At 45.3% G+C, this 23556-nt stretch overlaps 2 protein-coding genes across 2 annotated transcripts in view; one reads left to right on the top strand and one right to left on the bottom strand.

Annotated features, from left to right (window-relative positions):
* The window catches only part of LOC114709817 (serine/threonine-protein phosphatase 4 regulatory subunit 1-like), an 87694-nt gene extending 74525 nt beyond the window's left edge, over positions 1 to 13169 (bottom strand). The window contains 2 exon segments of the mRNA XM_037204463.1: positions 12888 to 12932; positions 13163 to 13169. Of these exon segments, the coding sequence (XP_037060358.1) occupies positions 12888 to 12932; positions 13163 to 13169 (52 nt within the window).
* A 177-nt stretch (positions 13170 to 13346) lies between these two features.
* Rab22a (RAB22A, member RAS oncogene family) overlaps positions 13347 to 23556 on the top strand; it is a 53826-nt gene continuing 43616 nt past the window's right edge. Inside the window, exons 1-2 of the mRNA XM_028893781.2 lie at positions 13347 to 13676; positions 15045 to 15124. Of these exons, the coding sequence (XP_028749614.1) occupies positions 13641 to 13676; positions 15045 to 15124 (116 nt within the window). The 5' untranslated portion in view covers positions 13347 to 13640. The remainder of the gene's footprint in view (positions 13677 to 15044; positions 15125 to 23556) is intronic.

A 23556-nucleotide genomic window follows, 5' to 3' on the forward strand; every position in this document is an offset into this window, starting at 1 on the left:
CCCTGGATGTTACCACTGCCTAGAACATTCTTCCCTAGATGTCCTCTCAGATAACTTTCTTTAAAAACAAGAACAACACAAAAAAATCTTCATTCCACTGCCCCATCTCCTTTTCTATTTTTCTAGCAAACACCTCACCTTCAGAAGGAAAATGCACGTTTGCTGTTCATCAGCTGTGTCGTGTCCCCCACCCACCGCACCCCCAGAATAAGAAGCTCTGATGAGCTCATTGATATGCCTGACACACAGAGACACTCAATAAAAGGTGTGGAATGAATGAGCGAATGAGCGAATGAGCAAAGGGTAAAGCCCTGCCGAGCTGGTTGCCCGTGTCCCCTGGCGATGGAAGCAGCACGGAAAGCGATGTCTGCTCTTAAAAAGATTTTCTAGGATTTACATTTCCGGCCACTGCTAAGATGGCATGCTGTCTGGCAACTGTTGACAGGGACAACAAGTGAGGTCTACGTGATAGTATCAGGGGCAGTCAACTATTCTGGGAGCCAACAAGCCCAGGCTGAACATAAACACCAAGAATCTTAAGTACTCAAGTCAGGCATGAAATATGAAGTAGTATATGAATAATTCCTTGTTCAATTGTTTTCACTGTATGTTTTGAATTTGGGGAATAGAAGTTACCAGTTCCATTCATGAAAGCTTAATACAATGCAGAAACGCAAGGCTTCCTGGAGAAAATAATCTCTACTAGGAACTTCACATCAACTGGTCCAATTAAGATTGAAAATAAACCAATACCGATCATGTTTAGTTCATTTGCCATCACGGATAGGATGAACTGCCAATGCCAGGTTCACACAGACACCGCTAACTCTGCAACAAAGGATAAAAAATTAGAACCATCAAACAGCAGTTGAGGAAAGGCTTAGAAGTGCTAGTGTGATCTCCAAGTAGGTTCTTCTTCCCAGAATCCCACATGCTCAGCACCTAGCCTCTGTCCGCTGCATGATGGACACTAGGTGCATGTGCACATACCACACACACATACACACAGCCCGTTTCTACTGGATTGTGCCCAAGGTCCCTGATGTCAGCAGCTGTGGCTGTTATCTGCCTTACAGGGAAAAATTCCAAATTGAGACTTCAATAGCTCAGATAGATAACTCATTTCTACTATCCAGCCAAGCCAACGTGGTTCTGAGCTCATATAACCAAAACCAAGATGTTTTCAGTAAGGCTGTACCCATTTTGCAAAGAACAAGATTTATTTTCCTTTGATCCTAAAGCCAGACAATTACAAAACACAACAAAAAAAAACCATTGATGATTAAAAAGTTTTAAAAATTAAGAACCTACAACTCAGAAAAGGGGAATTATCCTTCATAATGCTAAACTAGTTACTCAACGGCTGTCTAAAAAAAACCCAAATGACTACTGTCTTCACCATCTTTACCATCCAATAGGTGGAATGAAGGGCAAATGGGGAGGCTCGAGTGACCCACACATGTCCCTGAGTGCCTCTTCTTACAGCAGACTGTAGAGGAGCGATTCAGCCTGTGGTTAGATAAATGTGCTTCACAGAGCCAAAGAACAGTAGATACAATCTAACAGAAAGAAAAGGAACCCATCAGATTGTTTTAGAGCAAGAAAAGAATCAAAAGATCAGTGTGAAAGCAGGTCTATGAACAGCAAACCCACTGTAAAAACACCTCTATCCAGTCACCCAGAGCTCAACAAAGCCCTGGAGTCCCCAGATGCATAGGCTCCTGGGGACTAAGGTCATCATCTAGGAACCAGCATTCAGTCCAGGAGGGGAAGGACCATGGGAAATGGCACACACAAACAAGAGCTAAGCCGTTAGGTGAGGAGGAGCAGAGATGCATTCCTGAGGCAAAATGATCCATGAGCTGGGCCCTGGAGAGCAAGTGAGAATTTGTCATTCGGAAGAAAGTAAAAAAATCAGAGGAGGAGGAAAGAACTTTCTGGATATAGCAAGAGCACAGCAGAGGCAGGACAGTCTGTCAACTTCTCTGATGCAGGGACTCAAGAGTTCTCACAGGAAGCCACCAGGCCCTGACTAAGTAGCTATAGTATAATTGGTTTGAAGTGGAAAGATGAGGGAAAATAAACACAGTAAAACATAGCCAATAAGATACCTTTATTGGTTCAGACATGAACAGAGCTGAAGCTGCAGGCAGAATGTTCCTGCACGTCCATCCCAGCAAGCATTTTCATTAAGAATCCGTTCTCGGGGCAGTCCCAATATTTATGACTCTCCATTCAACATGTCATCCTGTCACTATAACTCTGTGTGAGATATGACACCCAGGGCCAGACCAATTATCCACACGATCCAATATTCTGTTTCTGACATAGCACTAGGGGACACTGGATGGAGAACATGATGGACATGGCCCACTATGTCTAGGTCTGGCTCAAAATAGTAGATTAGTTGACTGAGGCCAAAGTGGTTAACCTTATTTTCAAAATTTGTACTTAAAAAAGAGAAAAGAAGGGTACCATTTGGAACTCAGGGAAACAATCATTAAATGTAAAAAGGTTTCACCAGTCTCTCTCTGAACAATAACTAAGTTTCTAAGAGTCCTGTGTGATTTGAGAGACTTGAGTAGCCATTCCCCATCCTGCTAATCAGAGGTTCTCTGTCTCCAAACAAGTTCCAAGGATGAATACAAGTCCTTAAATGATGACTGTTTCTACTATCTAGACTAGACCCACTGAATCTCAAAGAACGTTGTGAATGGTCACTTATTTGGGGAATTGGCCCTCCACAGCAGGTCCCTGTTGACTTAACTCAATTTCAAAGGCAAGTTGTGAGGGGAGAAAAAGTGTCTGTATCAACATCATCTTCTAACAAGACCCCATAGATTTATGAGCTCTCAGAGAACAGATCCATCGACACAATGCTTCATATGGCAAATCTCTGAGGACCACTGATGGTTATATCTAGCACTGTGCACTGGGCTGGCTGGAAAGCCCAGCTTAATTCACGAGCAGCCATCCTTTCACACCATGCATACATGGAGATTCTTCTTTGATTTGTGGCTTTAATCACAGCTTCCAAAACCTGTCATGATTTATGACTGTGACTTTTACAATGACGGTCAATGAGAAACATTTACTCAGGTTACCTGATTGTCGAGACTATTGCATCTAAGCAATTCCTAAGCCTCTCTTTGGTGTGACACATTTCAACTTGTCTGCAGACCCACTGGCTGGGGGCAGATCTGGAGAAGGTGATTCCTCATTGACACAGTACTGATAAATAGAACACAATTATTTAAAGATGCAATTAATTCACTAGTCAGACTTGAGACACATTCAAAAAGAAGGAAAGGACCTAGAAGGAAGCTACCTGCCTCTGTGGTAGGGAGATTTCTATCTTCCTCCTATTAAAACTATTTCAAAGTGTATTGGTATTTGCTCTGCCCATGACCTTGGGCTATACGACTGAAAGAGGCAGTGCTTCTTGCCATCGGTTAAGAGCACTGACTGGTGTTCCAGAGGACCTAGGTTCAATTCCCAGCATCCAAACAAATGCACCTGGCCTTACAGTGTCCGATCATGCTCCCCACCCAAAAAAAAGGAAGGAGGTGGTACTTCTTGCCTTCGTATGTGACCTTTCACCAGAGCACCAAGCAGGTTTGACCCAATAGAGTTGCTTCTCTTTGGCCAATCTGCTAGTGGGTCAAACTTTTCCCAGACAGGAACAAACTCTTCCATAGACAGACTGGAGTCTTCATGGCTCATGACACCTGCAGCTGTTTGAATAAGGGTGGCCCCACAGGCTCATATATTTGAATGCTTAGTCCACATTTGGAACTGTTTAGGAAGGATTAGGAGACGTGGCCTTGTAGAAAAGGTGTGTCACTGGGCATGGGCTTGGAGATTTCAAAAGCCAAAGCCATTCCCAGTTTGTGCTCTCTGTTTCAAGCTTAGGGATTAAGATGTGAATTCTCAACTATTGCTCGAGTGACATGTTTGCCTGCAGCCATGCAACCATCTATGATGGTCATGGATTCTAAGTCTCTGAAACTGCAAGCCTTCGATAAATTCTTTAGTCTGTAAGTTGCCTTGATCATGATGTCTTTTTTTTTTTTTTTTTTTTTTTTTTTTGGTTTTTCGAGACAGGGTTTCTCTGTGTAGCTTTGCGCCTTTCCTGGAACTCACTTGGTAGCCCAGGCTGGCCTCAAACTCACAGAGATTCGCCTGCCTCTGCCTCCCGAGTGCTGGGATTAAAGGCGTGCGCCACCACCACCCAGCTGATCATGATGTCTTGATGTCACAGCAGTAGAGAAGTACCTAAGGCAAAACCCAATCCTAGCCCAATTCCTCCTGCTTTCTTCTCTTTTCCCTCCCAACTCCTGACCCTCAGACCACACCTGGGCAATCCTCTTCGGCCTGGATGTTTTGTTTTTTTAAGACAGGGTCTCACTATGTATCTCTAGCTGGCCTCGAACTCACAGCAATCTGTCAGCCTCTGCCTCTGGGTGCTGGGCTTAGGGGCATGTGTCACTATGCCCAGCCACATTGATTTTTAAACCATTTCTTCTTAAAACAAATTGAAAGTAACATACAGACAGAACAGTGCTCAAATACAAGTACACCCAAAGGGTTTCACACATAGAGCATGCCTATCCAGTGAGCACTCCAGGAAGAAAGAGACCTTCAGCAGCAGCTCCAAATCTCACCTGGCTGCCTTGCCCCTCCCTCCTCTACACACCTGGACAGCTGTGCCAGTGTGTGCTGTGTAGGCAGAATCCACTCTGTGAGCCCTTACAGCCTGGCTTCTTTTATATTCCAGACAGTCATCCAGACTGCTTATAAAGCCAAAGTTTCCAACTGTGACTACACCCCAGTTTGTAGCTATTCTGCTCTTGGTGGATATCTGAGCAGGCTCAAGTCTAACTCTGCCCAGGAGCTGCTATGAAGAGACTCCCCTTGAGAAGCGCTCTCTACCTGGCACACAAGCAAGAGTGGAATGTTATGTCATTCAAATCTTTGGGGAGGGAGTTTGTTTATGGTTTTGTCTTTTCATGAGAATTTCAGAGTAAATACAAAGAGTACCAATGTGTTCTGGAATCTTCCATTCACAAAGTAAAGCTCTCTCACCCAGCTTCTCCTTGAATTGGTGTGTTTTCTCCTGCCAGGCTATGAGTCTTGAAAGCACAAACGGGTCCCAATATGTCCAATGCCCAGCCATTGCCTGGTAAGTGCTCAACCGGTGGCCACTGAGCAACTGGCCTTGGCTGCCCTCCTTAACCTTCCACGCCTTCCCTACTCTTGTTTGCTTCTGAGCTGTGCTGACCACTCACTCACTGGACCACTGAGTATCAACTGCCAAACACCCCAAAGCATTCTAGTTCTCAGCTAACCCCTCTGAAGCAAGTGATGTCCACTCATTTTATTCCAGTGCCCAAAGCATTCTCCAAGCTGCCTGGTGCCACCTGCTGTGCTAGACCATGGCAATCCAAGGTCAACACAATTCATTCTGATGAGCAAGGGGGCCATCTGGCCACGCCCATGTCAAATGCTGCCACAGGGTGGCAAAGAGTTCCAGTTCTGGAACAAGGAGAATATGGGCATCTAGCCCTATCTGTGTAGACAGCAAACAAGCTTCCCACAAGATCTACCTCTGAGGTCACTCTTCCCTGACCATTATAAGTCACCATCAACCTCATCCCCTTGTGTCACACCCAAGTCCTTCACTGGGAGCCTGACAGCCCAAGGTACCCACCCCTTATCTGGTTTGCAGCTCTACCCCACATCCTTTCCTGAAGGCTCAGCTCTAGTCATGCCCTGGTTCAAGCCCTCCAGTGGCTCCCCAGGAATTCCTAAGTACAAAGTAAACACTTCACCTTGAAGGGGGTCTGAAGGGCCATGTGGGGTGTGGTTATAACCACTTCTCTGACCTCTTATGTTTTTCATGCTTGTCACTCACTGTGTGCCAGACATACAGACACTCTGCTGGTCCTTGACTTTGAGGGGCCATTTGTGAACTCTTTCTTGGGCTCTTCACATGAAAACCTCCACCTTCACTTCAATCTCAGCTCAAGAGCCCCTCACAAAGCTCCAGAGGAGAATTCTCTGGCTACTTGACACCATCAGGCCCTGTAGTCCTCCAGCACTGTGCTGGCACATTCTTTTTAGCTGCCCCATCCCCTAAGAGTCTCACTCTGAAGTCCCAGCTGGACTGGAACTTGGGATTCTCCTGTCTCAGCCTCATATGTGCTGAGACTATACACACAAACCACCGCACCAGGTTGTGCTGGCACTCTGGACCACATTCATGACTGTCTGTCTTCACGGCATCTACCACAACCTGAAACTATAACACTGGTTTATATTAACCTGCTGAACATTGAGCTCTGTCACTGGACTCACTCACTTCTGGGTTTACAATGCTTACAGTAGCAACTGAGACCTAGTGGATCTTTAGTAAAGGTCCAACGAACAGCATGGATGACAATGTCCCCAAAGGCTAGTGGTTGGAACAAATTCTGCAGCCAGCTCCCTGGTATCACTCACTAGATTGTGTGCATTATTTTGGACAACTTATTTAACCTTTCTTCATCCCTTGTCAGCCTTGCTCAGCAACAACATTGGGTTAAAAGTGCTTACCTCTTACAGTGCTCATACACAGTTTCATATAATAAAATTCCTGCCAGCCCTGGAAGAGTTCTATCTTACTTAATTTTATTTATTGTGAGTTTATGAGGGCATGCATATGTGCCATGGTGCATATGTGGAGGCCAGAGGATAACCTGTAGGATATGTTCTCTCCTTCTACTATGTGGAAGTCCTGGGAACCAAACTGAAGTCAGCAGGCTTGGTGGCAAGCACCTTTATCCAAGCCACCTTACCAGGCCTAATAATTAATTCAAATGCTAGAGACACTTAGAACAGAGCTTCACATCATTAGTACTAAAGAAATTGTAGCTTAGCCAGGCAGTGGTGGCTCACGCCTTTAATCCCAGCACTTGGGAGGCAGAGGCAGGCGGATCTCTGTGAGTTTCAGGCCAGCCTGGTCTACAGAGTGAGTTTCAAGACAGGTTCCAAAGCTACACAGAAAAACTCTTTAAAAAAAAAAAAAAACACAAAACAAAACAAAAAAGAAAGAAAGAAAAGAAAAAAGAAATGGTAGCTTGGGGTTAGAGAGAAGACTTAGCAGTTAAGAGCACATACTGCTCTTGCAAAGGAACGGAGTTCAATCCCCAGTACTTATTCTGAGCAGCTCACAGCTGTTTGTAACTCCAGCTAGAGGGGATCTGATGACTCTGGTCTCCATGGGTACTTTACTCACATGCACATACCTACACACACATACAAACATAAATAAAACAAATAAAAAATAAACGGTGGTTTTGTACCACTGCCTGGGTAAGTGATTCTCCTGCCTCAGCCTCCCACAACAGAAGCTGAAGCAAAGCATTCAGAGCCTTCTCCTGCCTTCTCCTTAGACCTGAATATGACAGAATGGTCAAGATGTAGATTCTTCTCTGGCAGCCTCCAGCCCTATTTCCTAGTGTCACCCCACCCTTCCCCTCCATACCCTTCCCAAGTCTCCCACATTACCATCACAACAAGACAAAGCTTTTTTGGTTTTTCGAGACAGGGTTTCTCTATGTAGCTTTGCCCCTTTCCTGGAACTCACTTGGTAGCCCAGGCTGGCCTCGAACTCACAGAGATCCGCCTGGCTCTGCCTCCCGAGTGCTGGGATTAAAGGCGTGCGCCACCACCGCCTGGTGAAACTCAACCTTTATACACACTTTCCAGAATGCCTACTGTCTCCTTCAGCCTTACTCAACTCCAATGTCACCTCCCTTTTCTCTGTCGCAGACTGAATCATTTTGTGTTCAGGATGCCTAGCTCTTGGCTCATTCTCTTGCCTGGGCTGAGACACACTGAGTCTACACTGTCTTCACTGTCTGCTACCCACAAGTCTCTTATGCTTCCCTCCCCAGTACCTCCAGAAGCCTAGACTGGGCATGGTAGAAGAGCTAGTGAAACATCTGTTACACAAAAGTATGACTATCCAGATGAGGAAGTCAATGGCATACACCCTTTATATCTTCCCCATCAAGGTTAAGACCATTTTTGTAAGTAAAGCCTTGTAGTGCAGGCCTACAACCACAACTATTCCAAAGGCAGAGGCAGGGAGATCACAAGTTCAAGGCACACCTATGCTACAGACTACATCAAGACTTTCTTAGGTAACTCAGGGAGACCCTGTTGCAAAACTTAAAAGTAAACAAGACAGTGGGGGTGTGACTCAGTGGCAGAGCATATGCCTAACATGCAGAGGACCCTAGGTTCCATACTTAGCACCAGAAGGGAAGCAAATGGTTTTATTACTAGCAGTACTTTTTTAGATTTGTCTTATTATTTTATGTGTATATGAGTGTTTTGCCTGTGTGTACATTCATGCATCACACCCACATCTGGTGCCTGTAGAGTCAAAAGAGAGTGCTGGATCCCCAGGAGCTGCAATTACAGACTGTTGTGGGTCACCATGCAGGTGCTAAGAATTGAACCTGGGTCCTCTGCAAGAACAAGTACTCTTAACTGCTGAGCCAACCCTCCAGTCCTGAAAGGCTTTCTTTGTAATTAGATTTTGTTGCAAAATTCTGTTTAAAAACTTTATTAAAGTTTCTTTGTGATATGACTTTATTTTTATTTTCTGATGAGACGCCCCAGACCCAAACACTCTCTCCAGCACATGCTGACATGCATCTGTTTGCCTCATAGGAACACGGGTGGAATGACAATACCCAGGCCTTGAGGGGAGCCACTCTGGACTCCCTATCCTGTTCATCCACCTAGAGGAGAGAGTGGATGTCTTCATCCCCAGCAACCACAGGAGACCAGACATCAAGTGTGAGTAAGTTGTCCAAGGTTATTCAACCAAGCAGTGGTCATCAAACAACATTCTGCTCACTAAACCCAGAGGGAAAGACACCCCAAGAGGTGGTCCCAGCTCATCCACAGACCACAGAATTCACTGCTCCAATTTGACAGTTTCATTTCATGGGAGTGATCAGCAAACCACTTGCCCTGAGCCAAGTTTAGCCCTCTCTTGCATCAATAAAGCTTCAATAGCACACATCCAGGCCCACATACATGCACATATGCACATTTGTGGCTTATGGTGTGTGTGTGTGGTTGGTGGTATGTGTGGCTTATGGGTATGTTTATATGATTTATGGTGTGTATGTATGAGTGTGTACATATATGGGTATGTGAAATTTATGGGTGTGTTTTATATAATTAGTGGTGTGTGTAGTTTATGATATGTGTGTATATATACATATGTGAGGTTTATGGATGTGCTTGTATGGTTTACTTGTGTATGTATATTCATATGGTTTACAGTATATGGTTTGGAGTGTATGTATATTGTGTGTTTTTGTGGTTTACAGTTCCTTCTCAGGTGTATGTTGGAAGGGTGGCATGATTGCTTTCAGAATGTATATATGTATATATTTATATTTGTGTAATTTATAAGGTGTGGGGATATGGATGGTGTGTGTGTGTTTGTGTGATTTATGGTTGCTCCCAAGGGGTGTGTGTGTGTGTGTGTGTGTGTGTTGTGTGTCTGTGTGGTTTATGGTTGCTTCCAAGGTGTGTGTGTGTGTGTGGCGGGCGGTGTTTGTAGTTTATGGCTGGTCTAGTATGCAACTTCAGAGCTTACAGGTGTGTCACATACCTTCTGGCCTGAAAAGTCCCAAATTATTACTATCTGATCCTTCACGGAAATAAATATATATTGGTCAACTTCTAATTTAAAGAATGGTCTACTGTCTGAGTTTTGCTCTATTTTTCAAGTATTAGAATCCTCAACTAGCTCCTGATTCTGTTTGAATTATTTCACTTGACAAGGAAATTTTGGTAAAAATGGTTGCCAATGTTCTACAAAGAAAAAACTCAATGGTTGTATTTATGGTTCAAGTTAGAACACTGTTGCAATGGGTGCAGTGTGGTATAGAATAGCTGCAGTCCTTGGAAAGAGCATTGTCAGAAACACAGAGCAAAATGTGTAGGTGAAATGCAATGTGTTTCGCTCTGGAAGAAGTCTTTCATTCAAGGTTGAGCAGGCACCACTCCCTCCAGCATTCGTATTTGAAGAGTCTATCTATATTCCACCAGCCAAGCTAATCCTATTTTCACCAAAGATCCAGACATCATTTATTGGCACCTTGCTTTTCTCATAAATAGAAGCATGCCCTCTCTCAAGTTCCTTCACTGATACCTCTTGAAAACTAAACATCTGAAAAGAAATGTCGTCTCCTGAACACTGATGTATTTTACACAAGGGTATTTTGAAACTAAATGCATACTACAATAACTTACAGCATATTCAGAATTGAAATCCAGCCTTCCAACACCTCCTGCAAATGTCTGATCATTTGTGACACTTTCATCTCATTTTTTAAAAGCTTTTACTATGGAAATTTTCAAATATGCAAAAATGAAAGGATAGTCCCCAGCCACTAGCTTCTACAAGTATCAGCATTCTGCTATTTTTCCAGTGGATCCCTCCCCCCAGCGTTTTGTTTGCTATTTGTTAGAGCGTTTGAAAGCTGATTTCACACACCAAGTCATTTCACTCATGAATGCTTATTTCTGTTAGGGCTCTTCCTTTGAAGAAAAACATGATACCATTATCACCACCAAAATAATAAATAACAACTCTAAATGTTATCTAATATTCAATCTCACTTCGATGCCTTTTCTTTTCATAATGGTTCTGTTCAAGCAAGGATCCAAATATGACCACATACTGTGTGTTCTTGATTAGCCTCTTAGTTCTCTTTATATATGCTATAGAGCCCTCTCATTTCTCATTCATCCATCCCTGGTATATATTTAAATGCTAAGTGGACGAACAGATCTTATCAACGGTGACACCTCTTCAGCCTCTGCACACTGTAAGCAAACCTCGACATTCACAGGCCTTTGAATCCCTTGGGCAGGCTCTTAACTGCCCTACCTCCTATCTGCAACCCCACCTGAAATCCAGAGTGCAGACGACCTCCCTCACTCCTGCTCTCAGGAGAGTTGAGATTGCTTCAACAAGCCAGTCCCAGAAAATCACATCTTTTCTGTGCTGCTCTGGCCTGGAGACTCCAAATGATTTAAAAGCAAGGCACCCACTCATCATGCCTTCCTTTTGAGATTAGCCAAACTTAATCAAGGATTACAAAGTAGATCAGACATGCCTCAGAATCCATTACTGTTATCAGTAACAATATGAATTTGCACCTAGACCATTCAGGGCATGAGGTTATAAAAAGAATGACCAGAGTCCCTGCTCACAGGAACCTGACCTAAACTAAGAAGCAGCAAATCATTTTCAGTGGTTCTCATCCTGTGGGTTGGTTTGGGGGTCACATAACAGATATGGCGCATGTCAGATATTTACATTCTGATTCCCAACTGCAGCAAAATTACAGTTATAAAGTAGCAACCAAATTAATTGTATGGTTGGGGTCACCACAGCATGAGGAACTGTACTAAAGGGTCACAGCATTAGGAAGGTTGAGAACCGCTGATTAAGATAAACTGCCCAAGGAGACAACAGATAAAGGAGCACCCAAACTGACTGCCATGCCCCAACTCCTGGGTGAAGAGTATTTGCAAGGTCAATCCACACAGAGACACAGAAGGCAGAATGAACCGAATCTGTCCTCTTCACCGTCTGTGCCACACTCTGAAGCCCAGTCTTTTTGTAAGGCAGGCTAATCCCACTTACTTCCTGGAGCAGCGGCCAGTATTTATTGAGTGCTAATCGTGCACTAGGGTTCATGACACCTCCTTCAGTGGTTCAGTCTTCACAAAGCCCCTCCCTGGCAGCCCTGGCCAGCCTGGACCTCACTATGTAGAGCAGGCTGGCCTTGAATCCATACCATAAAAGAACTATGAGGTGGGCTGCTACTATTTTCATTTTGCAGATGAAATGACCAATGATGCTCTAAATGGTATGGTGACCTGCCCCAGATCATACTACAACTAAAATGACCCAGGACTTCACCTGAGGGCTATCTGACACAAGAGCTAGGCTTCCTCACCACTGATTTTTATTTTTTCTTTAAGTGTCATGCTACATTAATAAAGTTGACACCTCCTGGGGAAGAGATAAAGTGTGCTCAACACTGCATGGTCTACCCAAAACTTTCAGTCACCATCAACTGTCATCACTAGGGATGTGAAAGTAGGAAATGGAAGAGACCAGGACAAGTAGCCAGGAAGCCCCAGTTGACTTTGGCTACTTTGGGGATTTGTGCTGGCATACACCAGCAAGCCTCCCTGGGTTTGGTATTTTTCCAATATATCTCTGCTCCCCTCTGGTCTGGGAGGGAGATCCGGTAAACAGTGGCTGTTTCTAGTTCAACTTTGTTAATTCAGAAACCCACCAAATGGCCTGGGCAGGAAGAGGTAGGCACTGAAAAATGTGTTGACTAGAAAAGTCAAAGCTTCATTCATTCACTAACCACAAGTTCAAACTTGCACTTCGAAGGAGGTATCTCAGCTACTTACTGTCCCTTAAAACAATTCCAGAGAAAAGGAGCAGGCTAGAAGGGTTAAATGGAAAAGACCCACTACGAGGGAAGCAGGGGGCTCCAAGAGGAGATGGAGCTGGGCCCACAAATACAGTGGGGCTCCCACTCCCTAACTACTCAGGAGGACCGTCCCAGATTGGGACTTGCTTTACTTCTCACCGCTCCCAGAGCAGCTAAAGGAGAAACTGACAGGAAGTCAAAGTTTCCAACAGACCGAAGTCCTGGCCCGGGAAGGACCTGAGGAAATGGGCTCGAGGTGGAAGGCTGGACTTGAGGCTCCCGCCCCGTCTAAGTGCACCCTATATCCTCCGAGAGAGACCCGAGGAGGGGCGGGGCGCCCCAACAGTTACTTACAGTCATGTAAGTCATCCTGCAAGTCCACAAAGTACAGAGGGATCTCTGAAAAATCAAGACACACAAGGAGTTACGCGGGGCTGCGCGGGCGGCGAGTCCCGGGCTCGCGGGACGGAGAGGCTGCCGGGGAGGGGAGGGAGCCGCTCCGAGACCCCGGAGCCTGGACCCACTCACCCGCCATCTTGGGATGGGCTGGAGGGCGGGGCTGGAGGCGGAGCGAGACCAAGGGTCACGCCCATCTCCCGCGCTCCGCCCACCCCCCTGGACCGACTCACCCGCCATCTTGGGATGGGTGGAGGTGGAGCTAGGGGCGTGGTGATGCCAAGATTACGCCCCACCCCGTCCCGCCCCCTCAGCGGAGACGGGGCTGAAGCTGGAGGGTGGGGCGACGCTGAGGCTCCGCCCCTCCGAGCTCCGCCCACCCGCCTGCCAGCCGCGAGCCGGCTGCCCCGCCCTCGCGGCGAAGGTGGCTGCCGAAGTGGGCGGGGAGGTCAGGTGACCCTGCCGGCGTCCCAAGATGGCGACGGCGGTGGCGCCCAGGAGGCCAAGGCAGCGTCCGGGCTGTTGAGGTGACTCCGCGGGGCAAGCGACGGGTCGGCCGGACCGAAGGGCGGCGGCGGACGCACGGCCGCCTCGCGTGCGCAGCCGGGGCTGGGCGGTGCCGCAGCGGCACCGGGGGATGCTGGTGCTGGGCCGGGCCTCTCACTCCTCAACTTAGGGCGGCGGCGGGCCCGCACCCCTGGTTCCCGGGCCATGGCGCTGAGGGAACTCAAAGTGTGCCTGTTGGGGGTGAGTGGCAGCGGGCCGGGCCCCGAGGGTGGCGGAGGCCAGGTGGGCGGGTCCCGGCATCCCAGGGCCCCTTTCACCCCTTCCCGCCCTGTGCGGGACGCCGCCCCCCCGTAGACCCTTGGGGCGTCCGGGCCATCAGGCTGTGCCCCATCCAAGGCCCCGAGGTATCGGGATGGTCCCCGGGCCCCAGAAAAGTGTTCTCTTCCCACCCCACAGTGAAGCAGCCCGCAGGTAGTTTCCTTCCAACTTTGCGAGGGACACCTTTGAAGTTGGCCACGTCTCTCAAAGTTAACTCCTAGCGGGTCTTTAGGTTTTTATGAGCGCCCTTAGCCTCCTTTCAGCAGTGTGGGATAATTTTGAACTTTTGGGACGTCTCTGACACTTCTGCAAGAGTTACTTTCCAAAGTTTACTCTTCTAGTGCAGAAGGGAGGAGTTCATACCAGGAAGCCTCCAGAACGCTGAAGCTTCAGCTTCCGGTCCTCTCTTGGTAGTTTGGCCATTTCAAAGCCTTCTGATGGTCTCCTTCCTGAGTTTCTGTTTTAATGACTGACTGAAAAGAATTCCAATAAGTAGACGGATTTTGCCCCTCCACTAGGGTGGGGCTAGGATTCATCCGGGATTACTCAGGCCTAACTTGGAAATACATAGTTTACTGGTGTATGTTAAAAGGCCAGTGAGATCCTTAGCTTTCCACTTGAAGCAGGAACTTGGGGTCTTTTTCTTTGTGCAGGGAGGAGGACCATCCTAGTGACTGAACCTGAAACTTTGTACGTGCTAGTGGAGCGAGCTCTGTACCACTGAGCCATGTGTGTCTCCAGCTTGCTTGTTCTATTTTGTAGCAGGATCTCAAGACTATCCTTCAAGTCTGCATAGCCTCAGCAAGCCTTGAACTTGGAACCCTCCTGCCTCAACCTCCCAGATTTGCTAGGATTGCAGGCCTGTTCCACTAGGCAGGCCAGCTTGGGTCTTTCAAGAGGGTCTAGTGTTTCTTAATCTTAAAAACTACAAAATCCTTCCCCAGTACTTTTTATTTTTATGACAGTTTCTCACTGTGTGGCTATGACTGGCCTGGAATTCACTTTGTAGGCTAAGAGGTATGCCTTCGTATCACAGAGATCTGCCTGCCTCTGCCTCCCAAGTGCTGAAATCAAAAGCATACACTCCTGGGCCTGGCCCCAATAATACATTTTGAAATAAAATTACTTCACTGACATATTATAAAAAGCCTGCTTTGTGTCCCTCTACTTATAAAATCAACAGATGAGGGTGCTTTTTCTAAAATTCCCCCACTTTATGCCACAAAGTGGTTTTTGGGAGTCTGCAAATAGCTTAAATTTTCCTCCATCACCCATCTTACTCTCTTTCAGGATACGGGTGTGGGTAAATCGAGCATAGTATGGCGGTTCGTGGAGGACAGTTTTGATCCAAATATCAATCCAACCATAGGGTAAGAGAACAAGTTTATTTAATATACATCTCAGAGTGCATGGAAAGTCATTTCAAACAAAAATGTGTTACTGGTGTAACTCCTGTCGTCTTGAGCTGAGGGAAATTTTGAGTTGCTGGTTCCCCACATTTCCAAAATGACTTGAGAGAATACAGTGATGTTTACTGTGTCTTAAGAGAATTATCTTCAGACTTGGGAAATAAGAACTTCGAAAGAAAAAGGAATCAGAGTGGACATAGGAGTTCACAGGCTCAATTACACCTTGCAAGAGGGTAAAGGAAAACACAGCCTGATACAGTTCTTTGGGGTGTATCAATTAAAACGTAGATAGTGTTAGTCCTTGAAAAGCGATGGAATCGGGTCCAAACCCTCTCGAATGTTGTAACACTGGTGGCAGTAAGGAAAAAAATCAGTTAACTTCCAAATGTTAGGGTTTGTTTGTTTTCTGCTTTTTTTCGGGTCTCTGGTGTTTTTGATCATTAAAGTTGATTGTCTAAAGAGATTTCGAAGGTTTCATTATTTTTCATTAGGTGTGTGTGAGTGTAGATATGTAAATGTGAATGCAGTGCCCACCTTGAAGGCCAGAAGAATCTGTTCCCCCTGGAGGTGGTTGTGAACTGCCTGCTGTGGGTACTGGGAACCAGACTCAGGTCCTCTGGGAGAGCACTGCATTTTTACTACTGAGCCATCTCCCCTAACTTCATACAGAGTTAACAAAAATCTTTTCTATTTAAGTGTCATGGGGGTGATTGTGGGATTAACACTAATTTCTCTATGTGAGAACTTGAGCTGTGTAGACTCTACTACTACGTTAAGCTTGTACAACTGAATAATGATTATACACTATTCTGAAACTCCTGCCTGTCAACTGGTTTCCCATCTTTAAAGAAAAGTTGTGTGTGGTCCATCATCAGGATGTGATACGGCTTTGTGCTCCTGTAGAGACCATTCTCTGCCTCATAGGAAAATACTTTACAGCTGTGAGGGAAACTTCCATAAGACTGCCACTTGAGAATTTGTTAAAAATCTCTGTTTCTTGCAAATTTGAGGGCATGCAGATGAAATCCACCACTATGTCTGCAGTTGAGATAGTGTCCTTCCAGAAGAATTGGGTGTATCCACATGTTTAAAGTGTCACTTCCCGCTCCTTGGGGCCTGTTGGTACCTGCATTGCCAAGTGAAGTGAGGGCTGGTGACAAGAAGTGCTGATGAGTCAGTGGGTGACATACTTCATTCACACTGAGTCAGAGTTGAGAACCCAAACCACTAATGTTAAACACCATCTCCTTTACTCTCAGATGGGTGGAGAGGAGTGAGTGCCATGCCTTGACTCAGTCAGGCTCCCACTGTGTCACAGGCTCTTGTCTTGGCTCATATTACAGGAAATACTACAAAGCCCCCTCCTCCTTTATCCTTGGTACCTTGTTTCTGCCTCTAACTTCCTATCCCTCATGACAAATACTCCAATGATGCATGTACCTACTGGAGTTCTGGGTTCCCAGCTTTTCATCACTTTCTCCCCTATCCTGCTGACTTCAGCAGCATCACCACCACCACCCATCTTGCTGCTTTAAGCTGGAAGAGAACTTACCACTTTGTCAGCTGTTAAGCTGTTACTCTGTGTAGCCTATTGTCAACACAGTTCTACTCACCATGTCACTAAATCCACCTCTGGGTACTAGTCACTGTGGGAGCCACTGCAAACCCAATGGGTATTTTTCAAAAAGTTTTACTTATTTGTTGGGTACCAACCATCAGGTGTTCAGGTGTTGTAGCTCGAGTTTTTCTGCCTTGCCCACAGTCAGGACAAATCTCTGTCACCCGCCAGTCCCACAGCCGCTCAGACCCAACCAAGTAAACACAGAGACTTATATTTCTTACAAACTGTATGGCCGTGGCAGGCTTCTTGCTAACTGTGCTTATAGCTTAAATTAGTCCATTTCCATAAATCTATACCTTGCCACGTGGCTGGTGGCATACCGGCGTCTTCACATGCTGCTGGTCATGGCGGCGGCTGCAGCGTCTCCTTCTGCCTTTCTGTCCTTTTATTTCTCCTCTCTGTTAGTCCCGCCTATCTTTCCTGCCTAGCCACAGCCGATCAGGTTTTATTTATTAACCAATTAGAACAACTTGACATACAGACCATCCCCCAGCACAGCCAAGTGCAGACCATCTCAAACACCTGCACTCAGGCCCATGGTCCTAATCATCCTCTATACGGACCTGCTGGGTAACGCCACAAAGAACCCAAGAAGGGCTCCCACAGGACATACAAATCATCCCACAGCAAGGTGTATCAGGTATTCTGGTTGCTGGTGATTTAAATCTGGCATCAGCACACTGTAGCCTTGTGCTCTGCCTTCTTTCTTTGTAAATAAAGCATTACTGAAGCAGTCACACCTGTCTCTGCTGTTTCCGGGCTGTCCTGACCAAAGGCAGGAGTCCTGTAGCACATAAAGCCAGGATTTGCTACCTGGGACTCTGGAACTTTATTTTTGCAACAGGCAAAAATATTTAGGCTCAGGCAGGACTAAAGGTATGTAGCCTAGGCTAACTCAGTCTCCTGAGTACTGAGATGAGCCATCATATGTCTACCTGGCACTTTTCAGAATACGTTTACTGAACCCTGATTTGGACACAGTTTATATCATTATGTAGCTTCCCTGTGGATTAAGAGAGAGGTATGTTCTATAACTTGTGCAGAAAACGACTCTTCAGCATATCTCTGTGATGTCAGCACACAGCAGGCCTGACCATCCTGGGGATGCTTGATGCCTGCAGGTCCCATGGAAAATGTGAAGCACTTAGAAATGCTGACATTGAAATACTGAAGGATGAGTGGATTATACTTTGTAGGAAGTTAAGAAAATATATATGTGAAAAGAAGTATGTCAGTTGGTAGTAATGAGAGGCGTTAAGAAGTAACCTGAACAGGGAGATTGAAAGACCAACCAGGTAAAGGAGGGGTCCAAATGGAGCGAAGACAGAGAGTAAGACCAGGAAGAGTGGCCAGCGAGACTGTTGAGACGACAAGGAGCCTTAAAGATGGGGAGGGAGCTAACATGACAGCTACAAACCAGGTGTGATGGAGCGGGGCCCTTTTGTCTTTGGTTCCCTCCCTCCACCTGTGGCTGCCTCCTTCACTGGTACTGCATGACCTCTCCTTCTGTTGAAGTAAGTGTTGGGCTTTTTCAAATGCTCCCAAACACCGTTGGTCATGTGTAGCAGGAATCTTAAAAGTTCTTATTAATAAAATCAAACCCGAGGCCAGTTATTGGGGCTAATGCTGGTAGATCAGAGAGACAGAACAAGCCACAGCTATCTCACCTGGCCAATTCCTTAGCTGGTCCTGTTTCCTCAGACTGGAAGCTTCTGTGTCCTCATCCCAATGGCTATCAGCTGAACTGCTGCTTAAAAGCCTGAATGCTTAACTAGCCAAATGCTTCTAGTTTCTGGTCCTTATATACCTTTCTGCTTTCTACCATCACTCCCTAGGATTAAAGGTGTGAGTCACCATGCCTGGCTGTTTTCAATGTGGCCTTGAACTCACAGAGATCCCAGATGGATTTCTGCCTCTGAAATGCTAGGATTAAAGGCGTGTGCTATCACTGCCTCACTAGTGGCTTTTCTGTTCTCTGATCCCAGATAAATTTATTAAGGTACACAATATTTTGGGGAACACAGTACCACCACATTTCCTCTCTTTTTGTCTAAAATTAAAGAAAGATTATAACTAATACAAGAAAAACTATCCAATAAGTATATACAATATATACAGCCAAAAATTACATTAATGATGTCTAGTCCATTAACATTTGACAGATTCAGATAAAAACTCCATTATATATATTAACAATGTCCAGTCCAGTAACATCTGATAAACTCAGACCAAAAAATTTTCATTACTTATCTTATTTAAAACAAGTAATTCCTTTTTAAAAGTAGATTCCATAATCTCCCTTTTTATCTTATAACCATGTTCTCTCTTTTTTCTTTTCATAATAGATTTATTAGTCTACCTTTTGTCTTTTTTATATCTTCCCCTTTTTCTTTTCAGTGTAGATTCAGCGATCTACCTATTTATCTTATTTCTTTATCATTTTTCTCAGAGTAGATTCGATGATCTATCTCAAATCTATATTCTCTTTTCCTTTTTGCTTTCTAGGGGTGAAGATATCTTTAGGGAATCTTGAAAAGAAAAAAAATAGGTTAATTGTCAAGTCCTCTATCATTTGTCTAGTCTCTGCATAAAAGGAAAGTTCAGGGCTTGTTTCAAGTCCTTGTTCAAGTAGTCTGTCAGGCTGGATCATCTCAGCTAGCCATCTCAAAATTGTCCTAAGCAGTTTGTAGTCCAAAGCAGATCTTTCCATGGTGTTAATCAGCTTAATGGCTTTACTATAGTCCTTTTGAAGATTTCAAAGTTGCCGTTAGGTGTGGTCATGGTTCCATGCAGACCTTTTTTTTTTTTTTTTTTTTGTGCCTCCTCTGTGGAGCAATCACAGTCTGATAAATGTCTGTCTCTCGGAACCATGAACATTCTTCCCTAGAACAGAAAATCTTCACAATTTCTCTCCACCATTTGTCTTGCCAAACTTTTCCAAACTGACCTTTGCCAATGCTTTCTTGTAACACGATGGTCCTGGCAATTCTTCTCTGAACCAGCAGTAACCCTTCGTCCCAGGTAGCAGCATCACCGCAGTCACCAACACGATGAGAAGGAGCTGGCAACGTGGAGCAGTAGCCACTGCTTCCATGGTCCCACCACTGTTTGTGGCTCAGTCCAGGCCAAAGCTTCTCCAAAGCCTCCTAGGCCGGCCTCAAACTCAGGATCTTCCTGCCTCTGTCTTCTTCAGCAAATCCTACCGGCATGCACCACCACAACTGGCTGAGTGTAACGTGGGCCTGAGCTGGGGCTCACAAGGCCACAGGCAAACAGCTTTTTCATGAATTTGTAACACAAACGTTGGGCACCAGATATAGCAGGAATCTTAAAAGTTCTTATTAATAAAATCAAACCCGAGGCGAGTTATTGGGGCCAATGCTGGTAGATCAGAGAGACAGAACAAGCCACAGCTATCTCACCTGGCCAATTCCTCAGCTGGTCCTGTTTCCTCAGACTGGAAGCTTCTGTGTCCTCATCCCAATGGCTCTCAGCTGAACTGCTGCTTAAAAGCCTGAATGCTTAACTAGCCAAATGTTTCTAGTTTCTGGTCCTCACGCCTTATATACCTTTCTGCTTTCTACCATCACTCCCTAGGATTAAAGGCATGATGAGTCACTATGCCTGGCTGTTTCCAATGTGGCCTTGAACTCACAGAGATCCCAGATGAATTTCTGCCTCTGGAATGCTAGGATTAAAGGCATTTGCTATCACTGCCTAACTAGTGGCTTTTCTGTTCTCTGACCCCAGATAAGTTTATTAAGGTACACAATATTTTGGGGAACACAATACCACCACAGTCATGTGAGTCAAAGTCAGCTTCTCCGAGCCTTTTCCTTGGCCAATGACCCATATCTATGGCTTACACTTAGCTCCCTAAAGAAGTGGTCTCTCCTCTGCTCCTAAATGTCTTCTTCCCTGATGGCCCAAGTGGGTGATGGAGTTTGTGGACTTGACTTGAGACCTCAGTGAGGGGCCTCAGTGAGCACTAGCTGGAAGAATTTCCACTCCAGTGGCCAGGCTTCTGTTGGATTGATGTGGTTCATACCTACTTTGTGTGGTTTGATGAGAATTCACTGAAGATTCACTGATTTAGCATAGGAAGTATTCAGTGAATGTTGGCAGTAGCCTGTGAGACATCAACATGCTATGATTCCATCCCTCAGGAAACACATGTAGAGAAGGATGAGGACCCCATTAGAATCACCCTTGTGATGAGCTGTAGTGATCCTTGGGAGTTCATTGTGTCCCTTGGTTGTGTTGGAATAGAGAGATTGTAGTCACTGTGGGCATGTGGGTGGGTCCCACACTGTTAACACCAAATTCTCTCCTAAGAGCCAACCTGGAATAGATTCTACTTACCAGGTAGCCTGTGCCCATAGGTGGCCCATAGATACCTGGAAGCTATACATGCTTGTGACTATACTTGTAAACAACCCTTGAAAGGCTTGGGCCTCTCCTCTTTTCCTGGGTAGGAAGCAGGACTAGCATGTCTTAGATACTAAAGTCAAGCCTCCTCCCAGCCAGCAGTGAGTCACAACAATTCTCATCCAAAATCCCAAATTGATACCTGACATGGAGGCCTTCAAAGTAGAACACAGACACGGGGAATACCTCTGGACTGTGTCTCTGCCACTTGGCTAGCCTGTTATAGTCTATTAACAGTTAAATCCATAATCTGTTTCTTCAACAAAGTAAGGGTTGATGGGACCACCTCCTTATTGTTGGGAGGATTCAAGATAATGCAGGTAAAGTGTTTAGCAAAGGGCTGGAGACACTGGAGTTCAATTAGTGATAGCTGTTATGATATCTTGGTATTTTAAGTCTTTGTGTTTGTGTGTGTGAAACTGAGGGTTAAGCGGAAGGACTCACGTCTAGGCAGGCATTCTGTGAGTTGTATCCCCAATATGCTTGGTCTCTAGGAAAGTGAAGGCAGGAAGATGGGAAGTTGCAAGCCAGCCTGGACTACATAACAAGATCCTCTTGGATGGTGTGTGTGTGTGTGTGTGTGTGTGTGTGTGTGTGTGTGTGTGTGTGTGTGTAGAAGAACAGGAGTTTTACAGAAAAGAATGGTGTCATAGGGCTTTTAAGTTAATCTAACAGCCCTGTCTACTCTGACCCATTTCTTAGAGGCAACCACTGTTGCCATGGTGTGCAGCTATTTTCTGATCTTTCCTCCAGTTCTCCTCATAGGCTCACATGCACTGTGCCCCTCCTCCTACTACTACACCAATTTGAGGCATTATCTACTGACTTTCTCTTTAATGTGGAAGCCAGCTGTCCTCCTACCTCTTGTCCATTTGTCTCCCTCCGTTTTGCTGTTAGAGTTCTGTTGTCGAAGCACAACATGGTGAACGTTTAAACACACACCCTCACACTAGACTAGCTGCCGATTTCCCAGCTCCCGTCAATTTAGTTGTTGTGGGCTCACATCAGTGATTTAAGTTCTTTGTGTCTGTATTTGCATATTGCGAGTACACTGTGACGTCTTATGGAGGTGGTTGTGAAAACTGGGTTAAAGCATGTAAACATGGCGTAGAATGGCACATGGTGTACAGTAAACGTCTTAGCAGTCATTGTTTTATAATAAGCCTGGAAAGCTTAGTTAGATATTAGGTGAGTGGAGGGAGACTCTAGCCTACTGCTTTTGAGTACTGTGAGACTAGTCTAACAGTTCTAACAGTGTGTGTACACTGGAGTTTCTGTTGGATGAGATAGCACAGTTGAGATCTATGCCAGATGCTGTGTTCTCACTGAGGACTGTTATTTAGAATTCTGCTGTGAGCATTCTTTAATGTGCCTCATGTGCCTTTGTGAATTTCCAGGGGCATGTCCACAGACACACACAACCCTTGCCCTGACATCACTGTGTTACAGGGCTGTGTATCTTCAGTCTAGTGGATATCTTGAAGCACGGTAGCAGTCTGCATCCACCAGCACCTCTTGGGTGCTTGGATGCCCCTGACCCGCCGCAGCATGTGTGATGTGGCTCTTACTAGTCGCCTAGTGGCCCTTCTCAGGCGGAGGGGGCTGTCTTGTTTTAGTTTCAGTTTCTCTGATGACTGAAGAGACTGGACTCCCTCCAGAAGGCGTTGTGTTCAAACCATGGGCTGTTTCCTGTCATTCTCACTACCCTACGTGTGTCACTCTGTCATCTCTGTACTAGACATTCTTTGGCTCTGTGTCTTGCAGTTATGTGTCCTGTTGTGTGGCAGGCCTTTGCAGTCTCTGAATAGTCTTGTAGTGATTCTGTCCACCCTCCATTGCTTGACTCCTGTAGCTCTACCCTTGCCCCTAGCCCAGGCAGCTACTGAGAAGCTTCTACCAGTCTTCTTAATCTCCAGATAAATGCAACTGCTGGTTATATGCCTCTAATAATGTTTTGTAATGAAGGGGTTTGTTTTTTTGAGATTTACCCATATTACTGAATGTATTATTAGCATGTACCTTTATATTATTAAATAGTATTCCATTGCATGGAATATACTAAAATGTATTCATTGCCTAATTGATAAACATTAGACTTTACAATTTTTTGCTGTTATAAATAAAACATACCTATTTGGACATAAATTTTCTTTCAGATTATATTATCTAGAAGTACCATTTCTGGGTCATGTACTAAATATTTAATTTTCATTAAGAAACTTTCAGACTTTTCCAAAATATTCATATCAGCTAGGCATAGTGATATATACCTTTAATCCTAGCATGGGAGGCAGGGTGGAGGCAAGAGGATCAGTGAATTCGAGACTAGCCAGGGCTACAGAGT

The sequence above is a fragment of the Peromyscus leucopus genome, chromosome 4 (assembly GCF_004664715.2).
Source record: "Peromyscus leucopus breed LL Stock chromosome 4, UCI_PerLeu_2.1, whole genome shotgun sequence".
Taxonomy (NCBI): Eukaryota; Metazoa; Chordata; class Mammalia; order Rodentia; family Cricetidae; genus Peromyscus; species Peromyscus leucopus.